Raw genomic sequence first — 13,499 nt, 5'->3', positions numbered from 1 at the left:
CACATGGGTTTTGCACTGCTGTGGCAGGGAGCAGCCCCCCCATTGCTCCCAATAGCTCCACTCCAGCCAAGGCAGCGCCGTGGTTTACACCCCAATACCCCCTTCACACGTGGCTCCTGGTGAGGCGAGAGCAGACATCCCCCAGGAGTTATCCCCCCACTTGATTACTGCAGCTGCTCAACTCTTCAGTCTGTGTTTCCTCACCAAATTACAGCCTGAGAGATGCTTTTGACCACGTCCTTAGCCATACCCTCCTCTCCCATTCACTTGTCCCCAAGGACTGCTGCCAAGTCGGACAGCAAAGGAGGGGACCCCAGTCCCTTCCTGCCCCATGGATGGGGCGGAGCATCAGCCCAGGTCCCGCACACGACTGGGGGTGATTCCAGCGGGGAGGTGCCGGTGCCAGGGAGCGCAGCGGCAGATTCCCGGGGCCGGGCTGGGTGCGCGGCGGGACCCCGGCAGGGAAGGGGTGCCAGCCAGCCCGTGTCCCGGTCCGGGGACGGGCCGCGGGCCCGGAGAGGGGCGGGGGGATTCACGTTTCGCTGACATCACGGCGGTGCTGGAGCGGCCGGGGGCCAGCAGCCCCGGGGGCCGGCAGCCCCGCAGCCCCGGCACCGGCGCCTCCGGTAAGTGGCGGCTGATGGCGGGGGGGCTCCTGGGGGACCCCAAGGGACGTCGTGCCCCTTCCCAGCGCTCTTCCAGCACCCCCAGCTCCTGCACCCCAGACATGCGGAGCCAGAGACCAACTTTGCAATTCCCCCGTACCCTTTCTCTGGCCCCCACATCCATCGCGGGATGGAGCCTTACTCCGTACAGACTGGGGTGGGGTGGGGTGGGGTGGGCGGGGGGGGGCCTCCGGCACTGGGACCCTCTGCTCCTTTCCACCCCTGGGGCGCCTGGTGGTGTCTGGTAAATGGGTCAAATCTTCACGGTTTTTTATCCGGGGGATGCAAATGTGTAACCCAATATCTGGGCCATCCCCACCCCAGCTCGGGGCTGTGTTAGCCCCGGGAGTGAGGGTGTAGCTGGGGGGCTGCAGCTTGCCCTTCGGTGCTGTTCCCAGCGGGAGGGGAGGGGACAGCCTCTCTGCCTGGGTCCCCTCCCCAGCCCCGCTCGCTCATGCTGAGTCGCCCTGGGGCGGAGTGCCACAATGTCACCCGTCTCAGGAAAGGCAGCCAGGGTATAACAGGGGGCAGGGAGGGATGTTCGCAAAGGGATTTGGTTCACTGTCACCCTCTCTGGGGACAGGCTCTGAGATGCCACGTTTTCCCCCCAGAGAGAGATGGGAAGCCCGGAATAGATCAGCTTCTTCCTTCCCTGGGTAGGTAGTGCAGGCTTGGGGTTTGAGGGCAGGGACCCTGCTGTGCTGGTACACACTGATCACACGGGGTCTGCTCTCAGTCCAGTGGTTGCTCACCTGTGCACTGAGATCCTCCATGCTCAGCTTCAGTTGCCTGTGTGATAGCTGAGGAGCTCACAAAACCTTCTGGGGAGTGGACTTTTTTTCCCCTGCTCAAGTAGGTGGTGCCTAAAAAGAGGGGTTACAGCACAGGGAGGGAAGGAGAACAAAAGCCAGGAATGATTGGGAGCATCCTCCTGGCTTGGCTGCCTCCAGCACAGAAAGAGCACCTTATCTGCAGGATCAGCCACTCCATTGTGCTTGTATGGGTGGTGAGGGAGGAAAAAACTGTTCGTGACTCTTGCAAAGCAGTGGGGAAAGGAAAGGGGCTTGAGAGCAACTTTCTTACAGGAGACCAGGAGCAGGGTATGAACGAGCTGGACCATAACGTTGTAGAAGAGCCAGTCCAGTGCCCTGCCAGCCCTGTGGCTTCCCAGGCTATGCTGGGGTCAGAGGAGGCTGGACTTGGCGTGCTGGGCTGCCAAGGGAACAAGATGAAACCTCGTGGGCTGGAGTCATCAGCACTATCTCTCCTGAAGATGCTCGGTGTCAGGGCAGGAGCTGGCTGAGGAGCTCCAGGGTGCAAAGGCCATGGCTGCAGGGCTGGGGGTGAGACAGGCTGAGACCAACCTTCCCCTGCACATCATGCAGTGCTGCTGCTCAGAGCAAGCCAGCCAGGAGACAAAGGAGTGGGAGACACTTCCCGCACCAGTAACACACTTTCTCCCTCCTCACAGGCCAGGATGGCTCCTCAGATCTAGACAGGGAGACCGGAGCAGTGCCAGAAATCCCCGTCCAGTGACAGTGGGAGTGGGATAGAGGAGCTGCCGTGAGGATGTCCAAAGCCAAGCCCCTCAGCATCTCTTGCCTCGTGCTCTCCTTGCTCTCCTTGCTCTGGGCTTTGCTCCAGCTGGGCCAGGCTTTTCCCAGCACCTCTGACTACCTCCAGCGGGGCTGGCAGCGGCTGCTGGAGGAAGGGGAGGGCTGCACCGAGTGCCAGCCAGAGGAGTGCCCGACGCCACGCGGGTGCCTGGCAGGCACGGTGCGGGATGCCTGCGACTGCTGCTGGGAATGTGCCAACCTGGAGGGACAGATCTGCGACCTGGACAACACCAACCACTTCTATGGCAAGTGTGGGGAGCACCTGGAGTGCCGGCTGGATCCTGGGGACCTGCGGCACGGAGAGGTGCCCGAGCCCCAGTGCGCCTGCCTCTCCCACCTGGCCCTCTGCGGCTCTGACGGCAAAACCTACGCTCAGATCTGCAGGTTCCTGGAGGCTGCCCGTGCTCACCCCGATGCCAACCTCACCGTGGCCCATGAAGGTCCCTGCGAGTCAGGTAGTGGCCCTGGAGCTGTGGGAAGGGCCAAGCAAGGGGGTCTGGCTTGACTGCTTCACCTGGCAGCAAAACCAGGGACAGGACTGTGCTGGGGGCTGCTCCCTGCAGGGCCAGGTTGCCACCAGTGCCCCCACCCTGCTGCTCTGGGGGAGCCCCTTGCAGACCCAATGCTTGGAGAAATCTGGGAGCAGCTTTGCCAAGAGGGAGTGGAGTTTATGGAAGCAACAAATCCTGCTGGAACAGATGGGGAAGTTCCAGGGAATTGTTAGCGAATTCTTGGCGGCAGGGCTGGGTTCACACTGGCCTGTTGCTCCCGAGAAATGTGCCTCCCTCCTGCAAATAGAAACCAGGGTTGGTTTGGCTTGGCTGTGTGATTTCCATCTCCCAGTTAAAACTCAGGTGGGGGTTTAGAGGGGACATTCTAGCAGGAAGGTCATGCCCCATCCTGCCCAGCCCAGCACAGGTCACCCAGTGATGTCACTGCAGCCTCAGGGGTGTCAAGGCTGACCTTATTTTCTGTAGATCATCATCTGTTTTCCCAGGTGTATTTGGAGGTGGAAACCTTCCCTTGAACTCAGGCTCATGCTATGGGCCAGATCATGGAGCAGTGTGTGTGAGAAGGACAGTCCTCCTTCTGTCCCTCCAGGGAAGGGATGTGGAACCTGGAGCTGTTGGCTCCATCCAGGACATGGGGACCTGCTGACTCCCTTCATTGCTGGCACCAGCCCTGTGTCAGAGCAGAGGCCTCACTTGGCTGGAAGCTCAACTACCTCATCCATCCTCACCAGCCTCAGGCTGGATGAGTGCCCCTTGGCCTTTCTTCCACAGGAGGAGCGTGCTCCAATGGCCCAGGAGAGCTTTGTTTTGTAACATTGCTGTCATTGCAAGGTTACAAAACTCACCACAACTCCTCCTGCTGCGTGTGTTGCTTGAGCATCACTGCACAGGCAGGGAAACAGAGGCTAGCAGGGATGGCAACCCTCCATGGACTGGGGGGGGTGGGGAGTGTCTCCCAGTCCCAGCTGTGAGGAGGGACCATGTCCTTGGGAAATGAGAGGGTCTGCCATGGGAGGGAGAGGAGACAGACATGGGAAGGGTCCCAGCATCTCTGTGTGAACCAAATGCTGCTGCTCCAGAGAGCAGCCCAAGAGAGTCCATGGGACCTGCCAAGGGTGGGACCCCTTCTGAGCCCACCCTGCTCTCCTCTACCTCCCTCCCAGAGCCTCAGATCACCTCTCCTCCCTATGACACATGGAACATCACTGGGCAGGATGTCATCTTCGGCTGCGAGGTCTTTGCCTACCCCATGGCATCCATTGAGTGGAGGAAGGATGGCACGGAGATGCTGCTGCCTGGAGATGACCCCCACATCTCTGTCCAGGTGAGCGGTGTGCCCAGGGCATTGAAGACAACCCCAGAGTGACCCAGTGCTTCTCAAGGCTCATGGACAACCAGACCTGAGAGTGGTCATACTCTGGGAATGGCCAAGCCTGGCTGCCTGGGGATGGGAAGGGGTCACTGGAGGCTCTATAACATGAGGACTGACTGAGCCAGGGCTGGTGTCTCAATGGTAGAAGCCATCAGCATAGCTGTCTTCTGTGATTTCCTCTAGTAATTTTTGAACTTTATTCATAGAGTCCTGCAGCAGGGAGTTTCCCACTTGCTTGCCTTTAGTTTGCTGTGTGTGCTGGCTTCACTTGCAGTCTTGCTGGCAGGGCTGGAAAGAGAGAGGGAAAGAGGAAAGAGGACTTCCCTAGTGCCTTACAGCCTGGGTTGTCTGCTGGTCCTACCAGCATACTCAGGCAGTTCCTGCCCTTTTTTCCCATCAGCAGGGCTTCTCTCCCAGGGCTGGCATGCCCAGGGGTCAACATCCTGCTTGTGGCCAGCCCAAATATAGCACCCAGCTGGGTGTACCTAGCTATTAGAGGGTGTGGGCAGAGCCAAAGGGGCCACGCACCTCAGCCAGGCACCAACAAGGAAGAAACTGTGGTGGGATGGATGGAGGGAGCCAGAGGAGCAGGTGGAACCTGCACCGTGCCCCCCTTCCATCTTTCTGTCCTTCAAGCCTCCCCACAGCTTGTCGCGGGGTCCGATCTTCACCCCAAGCAGGACTGCCCTGCCTGGTTGGAGGAAACTCTGCTGTCCTCCACCCCTGGCCACCAGACCATAATAGCAGCCTGCAAACACAGCTGCAGCCCAGCTGGGTCAGGAAAAGCTTATTTATTCCTGGGGATAAACAGAAAATAGCATGGCTGCTGCCAGAGCAATCCTGGGACCTCAGCGCCTGCGGGAAGGGGACCCGGGGCTCTGTGGCACAGAATCCCTCTTGCTCCTGCCACCAGTGCTGACAGAAATTCTCCTTTCTTGCAGTTCAGAGGTGGCCCCCAGAAATACGAGGTGACAGGCTGGCTGCAGATCCAGGGCGTGCGGGTGACGGACGAGGGCACGTACCGCTGCTTCGCCAGGAACAGGCTCGGGGAGGTGGTGGCACTGGCCAGCCTGACCGTCTTCACACCGGGTGAGCAGCACGACCTTGTCCCCTGATCTCCTGGGGACATGGGAAGGGATGTCTGGGCACAGTGCACCAGTGTGGCAGGAGCTGCTGGAGCGTGGGGCTGTGCTGGGGATGCCCCTGAAAGCTGCTGTGTGTGGTTTGGCTTTGGTCCGGGTGGGGAAGGGGACAGGCACAGCAGGGTGGCAATGTCACACTGTCCCCATGCTGCCATTTCAGACCAGCTCAACCTGACAGACTTCTCCCTGCTGAAGCCTCGCATGACACCTGAAGACTACAGGGAGAGTGAGGAGGACTACTACTAGCCCAGAGATGGCATGTTCAGCTGCAGAGACCACCTTGCCCACAGTGACCCTTCCCTGGGCTTGGGGACCTCTCTGGAGCAAGCATCCTCTGGCCCAAAACTCCTTTTCTGAACAATCCTGGCACAACCGCCTGGTTTTTGGGGTGGGGGAGAGGGTGATACAACCTTTTGATGTGCTGGGGGATGGGATACTGGCTACTTGTCAAGGGCTGGGATCAGGGACAGCTCTGCCTGGAGCAGGATGGATCTGCCCTCTGGCACTGAGGGGAGACACAATGGCAGGTAGGACACTGTGGGGACAGCTGTGCTGTGTGTGATGAGGATTGGTGCTGGAGACAGCCTCCTTTGGGAGAGTGAGGCCAGGGCAGGGGCATTATGTCCTGTATGAATAATTTTTTGGGGAAGCTGGAGCAGAGAGCTGGGACCTGACTGTGATAACCAGCATGTCACACCCCCCTGCCCCCCTCCATCTGCTCTGTATCCCCCAAGCACAGAGACGTCCCAGCTTCTCCCCAGAACCTGAGGAACCTGCTGCCAAAACACCCTTCTCTTCTGTTTTGTTTTTAACCAGAAAAGTAGTGATTTGAGGAAACCAGGCACTTGTGGATTTCAGAGCTGTCTTTTCTCCAGCTGAACCACCCTTGTGGTCAGAAACACTTTGGCCTTTTTTTGACTGACTTAATTTTTCCCTTCCATGCCTTTGACTGACCTCATGCTTTCCTTTGTCATTTCAGTTGATGTTATTTAAAATATACATGTAGGTCAAAGCCAAGGCTGGCTGACTGTCCTGCATCCACAAGGATGATTATGGGGCTGAGGAAGGGTGCAAACACTGTGGATGCTACCTTGTCCATTGGTGGGGTGCTTGGGTTGAGGAGCCCTCCTGCACATCCCAGTGCTCACAGCTGGTCCTGGTGTGGGTCCTGCCCTTCCCACCCCACCTGGGGATGGGGGTGCCCAGTGCACAATCTCCTGTGCAGTGGTGATGCATCAGCTCCTATCACTGTGCTCCCATGTGTTTGGATCCCATCCCACTGCTGCCCATTTTCATATTGGGGTCCTAAGTTCTGTGACACTGGGATCTCCACCCAGGTGACCACAGCTCTGTCAAGTGTGGAGCAGTTCTGTGACTAGTTGGTGAAGTAAAGGGCTGCTCCAGTTTCCACTGGAAACTATATTAAAAAAAAACAAAACCCACCTACCTCCCAGAGCTGGTGATTTAGAGCAAACTTTCATTTGGGGGAGCACAGGAAGGAAGCTCAGAACTGAACTGTGCTGCTCGCTGCCCAGAGAGGGCTGCCAGGACCCTTCCTCTGGGCATTCTGGGGCTGAGCTCACATTCAAGGGGTGCTTTATCCCCCAAAGCAGCAGCATTTACAGGACTTCTGGTGCTCAAAAGCTCCATATGGACCAAACCCCTCCCAGTTACTCAGTCCCAGCTCTGGGGAGGTCCAGAGCTGTGCCAGAGAGCCAGACCCTGTGAGAGAGGAATTGGCCAGACCCTGGGCAGGAGCAGGCAAGATGCAATAAGGCTGGTGGCTCGGGTCCCGTGCTACTCTCCTTCACATGTTTTTTCTTTTCTTTTCTTCCTTTTTCTCTTGAGACCTGGCTCAGATGACACAATTACGGCACTGAAACCTGAACAAGCAAATAAAAGGGATTTGTCTGGAACTGGCAGCTGAGCAAAATTCCTGCAGACGGTGAGGCTGGGCCAGTTCTGGCCCCTGCACTACAGCTTGACGGGGCACTGCTGCCCTGCCTGCTGGGGTGCCTACCCTTTCTGGCAGAAAAGCCCTTCTCAGCCAGAGAAATGCAAAAGTCATTGATGCCTCAGCTTTTCCTTCCATTTAAGAGCATAACAGAATCCTCCTGGGCTGCTCCATCAGAGTTGGAAGGTGTTCAGGAGGGACCAGGGACAGAAGTGTGCCATTGGCTTTTATTTTGCTTTTTTTGGGTGTAAAACATTCTTTCAGAGGCGCTGGGCCTTTTTTATCCATCCTGATCCCCTTCCTGTTTTGCACACAAATGAGCTGGTGGAACTGGGCCACACTCAGGCTGAGGCTGCCACGGGGAAATCCGAGAGCCTCTTGGAGCTTCGGCAGTCAGGAGCTGCCTGCTGGGCTCCCTGCCGGTGCCCGGGGCTGGCCCCCAGCCAGGGCTGCCATGCCAACCCTCCTCAGGGCCAGGCGTGCCCTGCCTGTGTTGGCACAAACCCAGGTGGTGCCGGTGTGGGTGCAGCTTTGGTCTGGCTGGAGAGAGTTGGATGTGTCACACGCTCCATCCCTGGCTCTCCGTGTGCTCTGCAGGACAATGCCCCGCCTGGGCATTTGGGTCTCAGCCCTCGCCCCCCTCTGCTTCACACCCAGTGCCTTCGCACCCTGTTGGGGGCTGGCAGGGAATGCTGGTGTCTCCTGCCTGCCAGGAAGAGCAGTGGGGATGTGGTGACCGAGAGAGGGGGGAATTTGAGCAAAAGCTCTTGGCCAAAATTAACCAAACCAAGGGCTGTGTGTCCCAGATTCCCCATATCCCACTGTCTGACTGGCAGGCTGGAGCTCAGCCAGTAGCTGGGCTCCACTCCCCCCAAGGTGAAGGGCAGCAGAGTGGCTCCAGGGGCACAGAGAGGGCTGGTGTCTCCTCATCCCGGCTCCCAGCCTTGCCATTTCCAGTCACTTAAAAATTAAAGAAGCCAATATTGCTGCACAGCTGGAATCGGTCACTGCCACAGAGCTTAATTGAGGTTATTTGTTGGCTCTCAAAACATTTGGTCACCTCTGCTGCTGGCTGCAAAGATGTTTCCTGCAGCCCCAAGGAGGGGCACCCCAGGCTCTGCAGATCCTGTTCTCAGCTCCAGGCACCCAGAGGGTTCCAGGGACCTGACCAAACCTGTGGTGTCCCTGTGGGTTCAGAGGGTGTGCAACGCATGCAACACCAAATTCCTTTGCTGGCCCATCTTTGATGCAGCTGCTTTTTGGGGGCAGAAGGAGCTGAGCAGCTCATGCCAGCCCAGCTGGCTGCACTCAGAGCACCTGATCAGGTGAGCACAGAGGTCAGGCTGATGTCAGGGACCAGGAGAGCTGGACTGGGAAGTACTGACATGGCCACTGGCCCAGGCACAGCGCCCACACCTCCTGGCCACCTGAGAGGAGCAGGGCGTGGGTACTTCCCAGGGCACCAGAGGTCACTGCAAGCCTGGGTACAAAGAAGAGGTGGCTTGTCCTGCCAGGACCTGAAAGACCCTGGAGATGCACCCTCTGAGCAGCTGCCAACCACTGGGTTTTGTGGTCTGCAGGGAAAACCCACCAAGTCTGGCAAGTAAATACACTCCTGTAACAAAGACATGCTGCCCCTGTCCTTCCCCACCCTTGGGGGTGCTGGGACCTGTGCCTGCCTCGGCCTGGGCAGGAGGCACATGGAATCACAGAGGAGTTTGGATTGGAAGAGACCTTGGAGGTAATTTAGTTTCAACGCCCCTGCCATGGGCAGGGACACCTTCCCCTATGCCAGGTTGCTCAGGGCCCCACCCAGCCTGGTCTTGAACACTTCTGGGGCTGGAGAGTCCACAACTTCTCTGGCCAACCTGTGCTGGTTTCTCACCATCCTCACAAAAAAGAATTTCTTTCTAATATCTGACTTAAACTGACTCTCTTTCAGTTTAAAGCTATTCACCCTTTTTCTATCACTACATGCGCTTGTCAAAAGTCCTTCTCCAGCTCCCTTATAGACCCTTTAGGTTCTGGAACATGCTTTAAGGTGCTCCTGGAGCTTTCTCTTCTCCAGCCTACTCTTCTCTCAGCCTGTCTCCTGCTCTCTGAGCATCTTCACGGCCCTCCTCAGGACTCGCTCCAACAGATCCACATCCTTCTAATGCTGGGAGCCCCAGAGCTGGACACGGCACTCCGGTAGGGTCCCACAAGAGCAGAGCAGAGGGACAGAATCATCTCCCCCAGCCTGCCGGCCGCGTTTCTTGCGGCGCACCCGCGCCTCCCGCCGGTCCGTGCCGGGCCAGGGCGGCGATTATCCGCTAAACAGTGCCACCTCCCGGCACAGCCACCCGGGCCGGGCACCGCGCTGGGCACCCCGGAGCACCCCACACTCGGATCCATCCATGCCTGCCCCTGGCAGAACCTCTGCCTTGCTGGGAGGGGTGATACAAGGGACACGAGTGTGAACTGTCCCTCGGGAGGGTCCCAGAGCCAGAGCATCCTCTCGTCACTGGCTTTGGGTGGCGGCTGCAGGCAGAGCTGGGGTGAGGCAGAGTCTGGAGATGTTCAGCTGCAATCCTTGGGTGCCTGCGCTGAGCTAGGGCTGCAAAAGGGTAAACACCCCTCATGTCCACCCTGACAATCCCCCCACACCATGGGCACCTCCCATGGGAGATCAGTGGCTTCTGGCAGAGGCTCTTTGAGCCTGAGCTGATCACTGGTCATGCCTGGATGGAAGCAGCACTGTAACCTCGCTCTGCAAACAGGTAAACTGAGGCACAAAGGAACTATGCATGAAGAACTCAACCAGAGCCAGAGAGACCTTCACAGCAGAGTGACCAGCTACCCCCAGGTCTTCTATCCCCAACCTGTCCCCATCCCTGTTGGAAGTGGCATTTTTCCCCCCGTCTTCTGCATGACACCTCCTCTCCCTGCTGTAGTGGTTCAGAGAGAAAATAAAACAGCAAGACGGCTTCCCTGCCTCCACCCAGCACTTATACTGCCTGATAAACAAAATGGAAATAAATCCTCCTGCGTTTGCAGCAAATAGGTCTCCATGGGGGGTTGCTTTCAATAATTCAAATGCTGTTGCAGAGCAGAGCCCACGCCAATGGGTTTTAATAAACACAGCCGTAATGTGACATGCAATTTATTATTAAGCTTAAAACAGGAAGCAAAGAGTTTAATAAAAGCACCAGGTTCCCTGTATCAGTCACAGCAAGTGGCGGGGTGCTGGCTGTGGGGGGAGGCTGGGCGAGCTGGCTGCAGGGACACAGAGCTGGGTTTGCTTTGCTGAGTGCCCCTCAGTCTGGCACTGCAGGAATCCTGGCCAGTGCAAGGAGATGTGAGCCAGACCGGGGGAAATGGGGATTATTGCAAGGGCAGGGGTAAGATGTGAAATGCTGCACCCTGTACAGCTGCCCAGCCATCCAGGGAAGAGCTCTGCCCTGGCATCACAGCTTGCTTGCAAGGTCAGATTAAAGCCCCGGGTTCAATCCCTCTCTGCAAAACTTTCTCACCCACATCCCTTCCTAAGTCAGATCCACCTGGCAGCCCTTTTCTACTCCACCCTTACCAGCCCTGGGCTGCCTTTAGGAGGAGGCAGAGGGGCTGTGCAAGGTGAGCACGGGGAACAGCTGGTGCCTGGTGCTGCAGCAAGTCTGTGTGCTGTCCACTGGGCTGCATGGGTGGCCCCTCCAGACATGCATTTGTTCAAGGGCTGGTGGAAAGCAAGAGCTTGACGGGGAGGTGGCTCAGCTGAGGTGGCTCGACAGGTGCAGCTATGTCTGGAGGCACCTCTGTGTACAGGTGAGGGCTGAAGGATGTTGCACCATCCCATATTAATCACTTAGCAAGATCCAGATGCTGCTTTGTCCCTGTCCTTGCTGTAGGCCTACCTGGACACTTGAATGCTGGCACTTCCCCCCTGTGGCTTTTTTGCCTCCTCTCCTTGGTCTTGCATCCTAGCTGTGCCCTTTCTGTTTGGGAGCAATCCTGCCAACCCCAGTACCCACTCCTGCAGAGAACAGCACAGCAGGTGGAAGAGATGTGAGATACTGTTTCCCCATGAAAATGGGTTTGTATGACTGCCCTGTGCTCTGGTTTGAGGAGTGGTCTCAAGGAGAAGCAGTTCCCCTGACACGAGCTTTGCTTGTGTTATATCAGACAGCACATAGTCCCTTCTCTACCAAGGCTGAGGGAGATGGGGAGCTTTGTCTCAGTCCAGCCAAACGACAGTCTGGGGCTGAACCAGCTCCAGGCACCTGCAGCTCCTTCCAGCAGAGCAAGCAGCCTCCTATCTTAAGGAGGGCTTTCCAGGCAGATAAAGCCATGGAAGCAGCCTCTGTCCTCCAGCCTGGCTGAAGTGCTGGCAGGGCTGTGCATGGGGCAGCTTTTGTGGACTCTTTAGCTGGTGTTGACAGCAGGGGTTTTGTGCTGGGATTGATGCAGGGTAACACCCTCTGCTTCTGCCAGCACCGGTGCCTGCTGGAGCCTGTAAAAGGTTTTAACTTGAGACTGCTTTTTTTTTTTTTTTCTTCAGCCCTGTCTGTTGAAAGCTCCACTTCCTCTGGCTTGAAAACCCCAAGAGCTGCTGATGTGACTTTATCCATGGCCATTAGGGAGGCTGTGAGTGGGATGTTGAATCTGGATCCAGTGAAGGGACAGAGTATCTTGCCTGTCCCTTTGAGGTGATTCCTCAGGAGCAGCACCAGCCCAGGCAGGGCTGGAGGGTCCCCATACTGTTCTTGCATCACAGGTGACTTTTTGACCGTCATCTGTGATCAGATGGGGGAAAAACTTATCCTTAGTAATGTGTGGGGATGGTCTTGGTTGTATCTCCTCTTGTGTGCTCATCTGATGTCCTGGGTTTGCTCCCTGTGCTCTGGGCTTTCACGGGCATGGAATCTGTGACTGGAGTCTGACTCCACGGAGAGAGGGGGCTGAGCTGGAGCAGGGAATAATCCATGTGAGGGCACAGCCTGCAGGGAGCACAGGTATCCTTCAGGGAGCGCCTGGGGTGCGTTATCTCAAAGGCGAGGCGGTGCTCAGCAGGGACCCGCCTTATCGCAGCGCTGCTTGCTGTCTCTCCTCGCAGCGCTTTCTGCCCCGGGGCTGCTCTCTGTCACTTCTCTGCTCCCTAACAGCTGGAGGCAGGCGGAAATGGGAGCCGCCGTGCCTGGTCCCTGCCAGAGCACACTGCTTCGGAAGTGGGGGGGTATCTGCCGTGCAATTACTGTGCCTTTGGCTTGGCAGGCCTGAAAGTGTGAGTGATGGGGTCTCTGCAGAGCAGCCCCGGAGCCCTGGCGGCTTGGGAAGGGCTCATACCCATCAGCAGCTTTCCCCAGCTGCTCTGCCGGTTAGACAATGTGGGAGGGGAGCAGGGGACAGTAACTTTGGGTGACTTGTGAAAGCCCCAAATATTCACCTGGCTGGATGTCTACTTTCAAAGCACAGCCTGAGCCCTCCCCTTTAATAACCTCCCTCTCCCAGCTATGGCTGTGAGGAGAGGCAGAAGCTGCAACTTGCATATCCCATTCCCCCATCCACCTTGCCCACTTTGCAGCCACGTGTGGATGTATGTGGTGAAGGGCTGGGATGGCTGTTCAGCATCTTTCCAGAACACCTGCTGGAGCCAGTCCTTCCTTCACAGGAGAGTTCAGATGGGAAGAATAAAACAGAAAAAATCTGGGTTTGCATCTTAGCTGGTGTCAGGGGACCAAGAAGGCCCAGGGAAGCCTGATCTGGCATGTCCTGCAAGCACAGCTGCAGACAGTGAAGGCCTCCATGCCAGTAGATAACAAACCCTCAGCCACCAGGCTGCTGTGTTGCAGGATGGGAGTGGCAGTTCCCCTGCAAGCATTTTGGGAGGGAGGGATGCTGCCTTCCCTGCCCAAGGGTGGAGGAGTCAGAAATGAGTGATGCCAGCTCAACAGGGAGCTTTAAACATGGAGAAGGTCCAACAGCACTGAGCCCATGAGGATGGTATCATCAGGAGTTGACCAAAGCTCCAGCTCTCTCCCACTGCCAGCTTGCCCTGGCCTTGGGGAAGGAAGGGTTAAGCCACAGGGCTCAGCAAAACAAGTGCTCTCTGAAAAGTCAGCCAAGATACCCGAATGCTGGCCTCCCCTCTGCCCCCACCCTTATCCATCTCTCTTATCTGCCCTGGGCAAGAGCAGGGCATTTCCCCTGCTCGGCTGACGAGGAGCAGAGCTGGGACCGGCGGAAGCTGGCTGAGAGCGCGGGG

The 13,499-nt window shown here is 57.3% G+C and overlaps 1 protein-coding gene across 1 annotated transcript; it reads left to right on the top strand.

The window, feature by feature from the left end:
• The first annotated feature begins 392 nt into the window (after positions 1 to 392).
• KAZALD1 (Kazal type serine peptidase inhibitor domain 1) lies at positions 393 to 7,223 on the top strand. Its single transcript, XM_030951071.1, has 5 exons — positions 393 to 626; positions 2,137 to 2,736; positions 3,957 to 4,117; positions 5,107 to 5,254; positions 5,468 to 7,223. The coding sequence occupies exons 2-5, from the start codon at positions 2,235 to 2,237 to the stop codon at positions 5,551 to 5,553; spliced, it is 897 nt and encodes a 298-aa protein (XP_030806931.1). The 5' UTR covers positions 393 to 626; positions 2,137 to 2,234; the 3' UTR covers positions 5,554 to 7,223.
• Positions 7,224 to 13,499: the final 6,276 nt, after the last annotated feature.

Source organism: Camarhynchus parvulus, chromosome 6 (genome assembly GCF_901933205.1).
Source record: "Camarhynchus parvulus chromosome 6, STF_HiC, whole genome shotgun sequence".
NCBI lineage: Eukaryota > Metazoa > Chordata > Aves > Passeriformes > Thraupidae > Camarhynchus > Camarhynchus parvulus.
The sequence above is the reverse complement of the archived record's forward strand: the minus strand, read 5'-3'. Positions and strand labels throughout refer to the sequence as shown.